At 29.9% G+C, this 9574-nt stretch overlaps 1 protein-coding gene across 1 annotated transcript; it reads right to left on the bottom strand.

Annotated features, from left to right (window-relative positions):
* Positions 1-3239: 3239 nt before the first annotated feature.
* Positions 3240-5447, bottom strand: LOC137812650 (cytochrome P450 86A22). The gene has a single exon (XM_068614780.1). It carries the CDS (start codon positions 4957-4959, stop codon positions 3370-3372), a length of 1590 nt encoding a protein of 529 aa, XP_068470881.1. The 5' UTR covers positions 4960-5447; the 3' UTR covers positions 3240-3369.
* Positions 5448-9574: the final 4127 nt, after the last annotated feature.

Here is a 9574-nt window from a genome sequence, read left to right on the forward strand (position 1 = left end):
GTTTAAATCTTACCAACATTCGAATAAAAAAAATAAAAAAAAATAAAAAGTAATTAAAAAAATAAAACTTCATAATAAAATACAAAATAACATCCTTTTTTCATTTATATTACAGTTGATTATTTAATTACCCATTATTCAAATATTTGTCTATTTAAATTACAATTAATACATTATAAATAGTAAATAAATAAAAGATTTATGTGAAAAATACTATATTTTATTTTCTTATTTTAGTTTGAAAATGACTTGCATGGTGTATAAATGCACAAGTAATAGAGTGCAATTTCCGTATAACACTGATTGGGACAAGAGTAGGCGCAATAAACGCCGTTTTTTCTAGTGGCTTGTTGGGAGGAAGATGAAACTCGACCAATAACCATAAAGTTTTGGTGCATAAATGTCAAACATCAAATTCATACAAATTTCCTTCTCAACTCACATGTAATTTGAATTCAAGGGTTTCATATTTTTGTTTTTTTTTTCAAATATGTTTCTGGTTCTTAACTTTTTTTTTTTTTACATATACTCACTTGTACCACAACGGTATAGTAACTTTTCTTGTTACTGATAATTAATACCAATGTTTTTTTTTATGGTTTTTCTATAGTTTGTATGATTATATTTTAATAATTATTAAAAATGAATATTGAATTTAATATATTTATTTAATGCGAATAAATTATATTTCAAGAGTATATTATTTACAAGTTTTATATACACCACAGAAAAACATAAAATAAAAATTAATTTTAGAGAAAAAAATAATTAATTGATATAGTAATTAAATTAGTAATATTTTAAAAAAAATTATATTATTATTAAATAGTTTTTAAATTCATATCTAATTAACTATCAAGTTTATAATTTTTATAAATTTTTTTAAGTGTTTTGAGTTCCTTGAATAACATATAAATTAAAGTAAGCAAAGTTATCTCAATTTGCAATTAACTTATTAGTTTGTGTATTGAAATAAAATTTGACAAATCTTGATTATTTCACGGGTTTTTTAACTTTATGATTGTTTGAAAACGTAAAAGTGAGTATTATTAGCTATTTTTGAGTAAATTGAGCTTTTATAAAGTCTAAGTCTCTATTTTAATTTTTCTATGATGGTTGATCTGGCAAAAAATAATTTCATAAATAAGGTTGAAAAAGAAAAAAAGAAAGCGACACGTGTGAGGAAACATGAGAAAAAGGAAAGAAGAAAAATAAAAAAAATAAACCTTTGAGTCAAGTCTTAATAACTATATGATATTTTTCTAATAATATTACTTAAATGTACAAAAACGAATAATTTTTTAAAACACTTTTTAATTTTCTTAAACTAAAGAATATTTATACTTTCATATGATATTTAACTAATCTTTCTTCAATTCGATTGTTTTATTTTTAGATAAAATTGCTTGAAACGCTTCTCAAATTTAAATTATGCAGTGACATCACAACTGCCAATTGTTACAAATAAGAATATGTTCATATATGATTCAGTAATATTAGAGCAAATTGATGTCACAAACGAAGAATTGTGATCCCATAAGATAAATAAAATAGTATAATACATATGAAGTTGTAAATCCTTAATTAATGTAGTGCTTAAACTTATATAGATACTGAAATTAATATTTAAAATAAAAATAAATTAATAAAATAGTTCTTCAAATCATAGATATAAATCAATTTACTTTTCTAAAATTGTAATAATTAGGCAAATGGATTCCTAAATATTAAAACTTGATTTCTTATTTAGTTTGGTGTAACATTCCAAAATTAAGAAAAGATAACCATTAATTTTATTTAAGATTTCTAACACACTACGAGAAAAGACTAAATATTAATTTATCGATGACAGTGATGAGAGACTGGTAGAACATTTTAAAAGTCAACGTAATAATGACACCCCCATATTTTTCAGAAGTCATATATATTTAAAATGTTGACTTTTTCGATATTGTTTTTATGAGGTTTCTTATGGTAAAAAAACAATAACAATAACAATCAAGTTGACAATAATAATAAATAATAAAGAAATAAAGAAGTGTTAATTGTGATGAAAAGAAGGGTGGAAATAATAATAATATCCAAAAATATGACAATAATAGTAATGTCATATTTTTAAATATTAAAATATTATAATACTTCTTTTGTGATTAGATTTATATACATGTGTAGATAAATGTATATTCAGTGTGGAGTGTACTGTGTTATAGATTTTTCATTTAATATAATAAACAAGAATTATGATTGGTTAGAAACATTTGACCTGTGAGAGAAGACATGTGGTTCAAAAGTTTAAGTGATGAGTATAATAATAATAATAATAATTTAACATATTTATGGAACCTTAACTGAAGAGCGATAGAGTGATTCAATACATAGATTTGTGCGTCCAACGTTACATGTTCTTTTACTTCTTTAAATTAGTATTAAAATAGAACTCTTGGTTTAAAGAATTTAAACATTGTGTATTTGTATGTATTTGGTTTGTAAAATTTATAGTATCTATAATTAATCACGCTATTTTTCCTTTATTGTACATGTTTATGTTTATTATACATGTGATATGTGTATATTAGATTTTTTTGTAGGACTTTACATTTGAGGGGATACAAACCATAACAAAATCCAAGCAAAGTCTAATTAAATGCACCGTTTCTGTGCTTTATACGAAATCTTAGTATACCTACTCACGTGCAAAACCCTATAACTTTGTCTGTTTTATTGTTGAAAAAACAGTATATGCATCAAAATGAAGCATGGCCAAACATCCCAATTCTAGAAACATGGCAGTTACAAATGGGATCTCTTCATTATAGTGACAAAGACCATATAAGGCTTTAACTACGTAAGTACGCTACGATCGCAGATACCAAAACTACATTGGTACCTCCGAAACTTTTCGATCCACAAATGCATTATGGTACCGTAAATTACAGAACAAAGTAACATAGGTTTCGGAGGCGCAGCAGCATTAACTTTTTTTATCAACTGTTAAAAGAACTTCCATAATAATTCTTTCATATTCATCTTTTTTTGTTACTTTCTCTTTTGCAACTCAAATTATATTTACTTAAAATATATATATTATTATCGGTGGTTAAGTGGAGTGTGAAAAATGATAATGCATTAAAGAAGCATTTATATTAGGTATTCATCAAAATCACGTCAGATGAAATGAGGATTGAAGCTTGGGAGTAAATCCCACCTATACAACGGAAAGCGTAAATTAAAGTAATTAATTAACAGAAATGAAACGACACATCATCATTCAACATTAAGTAGTAATAATAATATAAAATTCTTATATTATAACGCTTAATTATTGCTTTATTTAACGTGATGATGTATCTATCTGTTTAATTAAGCAAATCAAAGAGACTTTTGACCAACATTAACACCCTCGGTCATTTTTATCTTTTTCAGCACCGGTTTCAGATCCCTAGGGCACACGTTCAACTTCAGACCGTACTTCATGAAGAGCGTGAGCGACATCTTCTGCTCCACGCGGTGGCCCGCCGCGACTGCCAGGCGGTGGCGCAGAAGCACCGCCGCCGCAATGGACTTCATCTGCAAGTAGGCCAGGTCCTTCCCCAAGCAAAGCCTCGGTCCCGCATTGAAGGAAACAAACTTGTAAGAGTCTTGAAGCTGAATTCTGTCCCCTTCGGGAGAGAGCCACCGCTCTGGCTTGAACTCGAGGCAATCCTCTCCCCATATGAACTTCATCCTCCCGACGGAGTAAATCGAATACGTGACGGAGGAGCCCGCCGGAACGAAAGTCCCGTTGGGGAGAACATCGTCCGCAACCACATGTTTGGAGTCTTCAGGAACGGAAGGGTAAAGTCGCAGCGTCTCGGACAAGGCTGCTTTGAGATAGACGAGACGGTCTACCTCGTCGAACACGAGAGGTTCTTCCAGCCACGTGGAGATGTCTTCCCCACGAGTGGAGAGCAGAACAGTGCAGAGTTCGTTAAGGATGTTTTCCTCCACGCGCGGGTTCTTGATACAGAGCCAGAAGAACCAGCTGAGGGCGACCGATGACGTGTCGCGTCCAGCGAGGATGAAGTTGAGTGCCACGTGTTGGAGGAACTCGTCCGAGTAGGTTTCTTTTTTTCTCATGAAGCGAGACAGGAGGTCGTCGTGGAGGGAGCCGGTGCCGTTGAGGAGTTCAAGTTTGCGGTTCTTGATGATGCTGGAGAGGTACTGGTCGATGTGTTTGAGGCTTCGGCTGAGGCTCACTTCCATGCCGAGGCGGAGCCATCGCTTGAGCTTCCAGAGACTCTCCGGCAGAATGAAGCGTTGGAGAGTGGCTTCGGTGGCGCTGTCAAAGGAATGAGCGAAAGCGTTGTCTGGGAGCCCCGCGGCAAGAGTCTGGGGGTCCTGGCCGAAGGCCAAGCCGCATATGTTGTCGAAAGTGAGGCGAAGCAAGAGGTCTTGGAGGTCCACCGGTTTGTTCTCTCGCTGAGCCGTGGCAAGGATGGGGCAGAACCTGTGCTTTATGGCACGGTTGACCCAACGCGCCATGGCTTGGCGCAGGGTGCGCGTGGTGAATTCGAGCGCCGCTGTTTTACGCTGGAAGAGCCAGGTGTCGCCGTCGGAGTTGAAGATACCCTGACCGAGCAAATCATGGAAGGCGGACTGCCAGGTGGGGCCCTTGGGATAGTTGTCGAAGCGGAGCTTGAGGATGTGCTCGAGGTTCTTGGGGTCGCAGGTGACAGTGATGAGACACTGTTTGCATGCGAGGAAGGGGAGGGCGGCGATGCAGGTTTGGTAGGTGCCACCGGAGGCGCGTAGGTTGTCAGCGATCCAGTCATGCATGCGGTTGGCATGTTGGATGAGGCCGGGGAGGCTGCCTAATAGGGGCCAGACACGTGGACCTTTGAGGGAGCGAGTGACGAAGGTGAACCATATTAAATAGGCCGCTATTGCAGATAGGAACATTAAAGCCGTTGAAGCCTCCATGTGAAACAGGGACCCTCCTCTCTTCTCCTCCCAATTCTATTCTATTCTATTCTACACTCTCACCCTCTTTCACCGGAGATGCTGCTGTTACCATCACCCACCTCATTCAAATACACCTATATCTGTTATCACTTCAATGTTGAACTAGTAAAGAATGGTTGAAAGGGTGTGTAATACTGTAATGAGAAAGTGTTGCATGCAGTATGAAGAATGAGGGATGAAGGGTTTTTTTTTTGAAGATGAAGAAATGGTGTGTGAGTGAGTGAGGGAAAGGAGAAGAGAGAAAAAGTGTTTTATAGTAGTGAAGTTGAGAGTGGGACAATTAATAAGGAGTGGAGATGCTGGATGTTGTTGATGTTTTCAATGGTTCACCCTTCATTTTCTTCCCTCACCAGTAGACTACACTGCCTTCTGAATCCACCCTCATTAATGCCCACCGAGGTCGTTGAGTCTATTAAGAGTTAAGACTAACTCTTCTTTTCCTTTTTCACAACTTCTACCATACTTATTATGGAATTTAAACCCCTTTTTTTTTATTCATATCACTAAATAACCATACTTATTAATCTTCTTTTATATCATTTTCGCCAACACAATTATTACTTTAATTCTCTAACACCTGTTATTAGTTTCACAAAAACACCTGTTATTAGTTTCACAAAGGACACTTATTAAGTAATTAAAAAAAATATAGATATGCAATATATCACTTTTTTTTTTTTTTTAATTTCTTAACCAACGACTAGGTCTATTGTGCTTTGCGATCTGTTAACTTCCTCTTAGCTGGACTTCTCAAAAGGATAGGATGACTTCAACAAATTGTATATTGGACCACCTTATTTACTTAATACCCTTTCTAAAATAATCTATTACTCACTATGAAACCATTAAATAAAAAATACAAAAATTATTTTTAAATTTAATTTATATTAATTAAAATCATTTTAATTTTATATTTAAATTATTATTATATGTATGTATGTTTTAAAAATATCATTACTTTTATTTATTTTAAAATATAATCATTATTTTATAAAATAACTCAAAGTATGAGTTTATGAGTTGAACAATTGATATCACACTATGTCATGAGAGAGAAATTGTTTTATGTTGCATAAGTTACCTCTTGGGATCACAAAAATATTCACACCCGTGATATCCGCAAATAAAATCTATAATAAATACTAGATGAATAATATTAATGGATACTTCGTTGATAATGTATACGAGTATTTTAATTACGGGCTTAGTGAGGGAACATGTCACAAATATCTATTACAAAGTCATTGTTAATGAATTTTACTTAAATAGTTTTTTAAAAATCAAGTAAAAAATAAAATTATAATAAATTGTGTAGAATTTAATTCTATATATTTATAAATTTTATTTACACCTATAAAATTAAAGTTATTTTAAAAAAGATAGGGACAATTTATTTTTTGAAAAGATCAAATTTATTCACATTAATACACTTTAGTGTGCAAATATATTTGAATTGTATTTTAAATTATTCTTTATATGAATTTATACTGTAAAGACTTCTTTTAAATGGTTTTATTTAATTTTAAAGAACATCAAATCTATTAATATTTTTTTATGGATGTTTGACTGGAAGCAGAACATATACTAGGACAGTTTTTTTTAAATGAAACATGTATCAGGTAGATACCATCTGTAGTACACATAAGTCACGTAGATTAAATCGCAATGACAATGTTTACATCCTAATAAAACAATTATTTCCAGAAAAAATTGTTTGAAAGAACATTACTAGTTAAGTATAAGTTTTATCGAGAGAATAAAAAATTGTTGGATTTATTTTAGTTTACAATTTTTTGAATTTAGTTTGACCTATTTTATTTAGTTTTTAAATTAGGTCAAACCTATTTTTACCATTCTACTCTTGGCACCCGCAAAAGCCTAACTGTGGAGAGGACATAACATCACATCACCATATGGGCTTTCGGATTTCGAAGTGGCTAGTCTTGTACAGTCTTTAACAGCTTCCCAAAAAAAAAATGGTTTGAAATTTGAAAGTAACACTCGTTATTACTTTTTGTGCACCTTTTAAGATTATTTTGCAGGAACCAATAAATATAATAATATTTTTTACACTATAGTTTCCTCTTTATCCATTTATCTAAAATTAAATGTGTTATTAAAATTTTAAATGAGAAGAGGGTGTCCTTGATAGAATATTTTATTTTTATGGACGTTTTTAGTTGAGATTATATTTTTGTTATAAAAAGTTGTTACAAGAGATAAATTATAAAAGGGACTTGAGATCCCAGGTTAAGGTAAGATCTCTCTATTTCAATGAAGCAACGTTCAAGTGCATCAAAACGCATAACAGATTCTAGAAGATATAGACGGAGTTAGAGTTTATCATTAGAGTCAACCGGCCAACAGATTAACTGATAAGAACACCCTTTTTAGATATAAGTAAATTTCTCTTTAAAATAACAATTATTCATTTATTTAAAAAAAAACTAAAAGAGATAAATAACAACGAACAACTATTTCCAAAATTAAGACCAATAGAACAGAGGATAATTTATGAAAATGGAGAAATATATAAGTATTTAATTAATTTTAAAGTTTTTTTAGTAATGAAGGTGTAAAGATTAGTCATGTTAGACCGAATATTTAAATCTCAACTCTGTTAAGATCATAATATTAGAGTATTGTTTGTTTTATAATTTATATTTCTTTTATTATTTTATTTTTAAAAAATATTTTAAAAAATTAAGAAAAAAATATATATTTAAAATGTTATTGAGTTCAACTCTTAAAAAAAATTATTGAAGATACTAGAAAACAAAAAGTAAATATAAAATTAAAAAAGAAGAAAAAGAAAAAACATGGTATGATAATCTGTTTATTTAAAAATATTAATTTGTACGGTGCTTCTAATCCAATGTAGACAATTACAGTAATTATAGTTTGGTTTGATCTGATTCATAAATTTAGATCGAATTATTACTGTTACACCCTCTTATGCCTTACATTAGACTTTTTTCTTATCTAATGATTAAAAAAACATATTTTCTTTTTTTTTATAAAAAACTTTTATGTTAGACATCTATGTTACTTCACTTCTCAATTAGGTTTATATCTCAAGTAATAACAATCATTTGTCATCATATAAAAAAGTATTATTAAAAAAAAATACAAAAATATAGAAAGACTAAATCAAAATCTATATGTTAAAAGAAAAAAAAATTATTTTAAGTATCTTTTCTATTGTAATTAGTATGAAAGAAAGAAAAAGTTGTTAATCTAATTAGACGAAATAAATGATAAAAATTGTTGCCTAGTTGGAGAAATGAGATAATAGTTAGCAAAAGTCTAATCTATTTCCTTAATATATTTTTTTTACATTTTTCTTTTTTTATATTTTTTATTTAAAAGTTGTTGCCTAGTTGGATGAAATTAATTTTTTATTTCAAAATTCGTGCATAGTAACAATTACATTTGACGTATTTGTTATTGTTTAGAATCTTTTATGAGTTTATTAAACATTAACAGCGACTCACATTATTAAACAAGTTTAACTCGTTATGGTATTGTTAACTGTTCTATTTGGGATAATAGTAGCATAAATAAAAAATATATAATTATTACTATAATTTCTTACATTTTGTGTGATATTTAAACGATTTTTTTTTTTATAAAAATTACAACAAATAAGTTTTGTAAGTCTGGAAAAATATTTATAAGAAAAATCTACAAAATAGTAATAATTTTAATAGTAGATAAACTTAAGATGTATTAAAAATATTTTTATTATCTTAGCAACAAAGCCCATTAAAATTCAGAATGTACCATCACAACCATCTGATACGTTACTTTCAATTATATAATTATCAATCACACGTTTAAATTACTTTTAAATAATTAATATGTATGGACAGATAATAATATTGATGTGGTTTTAAATTTCATTATTTATAAGAGAGAGAAAAAGACAGTTTATAACATTTATATTTATTTACTAAAATAATTAAGAGTATCTTAGTAAAACATATATAATTAGTAAAGAGATAATTAGAAATAAGTTTTATGAAAAATAAATATTCTTTAAAAAAAAAGTTTTACTAACATTAAGGACAAAGGAAAAGTGATTTTTTTTTTTAATTTGAAACATAAATCAACATCACACTTGCATAGTCATGAAAACATGTAGTCCACATATTAGATTCAAACAATGTGTTACTATTGTTTTTTACCAAAATAAATACATAAATTGATAGTTTTTCAAGGAAAGTTCTCAACCACAAATTATATAAAGTGCTACTTCGCCTTTAATTCTAGCATTTAATGGAGGAAATACAAGTGAATAATATTGGTTGAGAAAATTAATTTATTATTTTGTGCTTAATTAACAAAAATGTGGAAGATTGTGAATAATTCATATGACATAATGCATTCTTTTTTCCCTCACCATAGGCTAAAATTGTAGTCTCCTTAGCCTCACGTGATTGTGTTAAAATTAGATATACCGACAGAAACATTTATTTGCCACAAAAAACACATATGTTACCATGGGATGATGCTGTATTCGGTTACCTCTAAACAGTTATATTTTTAACTTTGATTTTGATTTTTACAAAAG

The sequence above is a fragment of the Phaseolus vulgaris genome, chromosome 2, assembly GCF_000499845.2.
Source record: "Phaseolus vulgaris cultivar G19833 chromosome 2, P. vulgaris v2.0, whole genome shotgun sequence".
Taxonomy (NCBI): domain Eukaryota; kingdom Viridiplantae; phylum Streptophyta; class Magnoliopsida; order Fabales; family Fabaceae; genus Phaseolus; species Phaseolus vulgaris.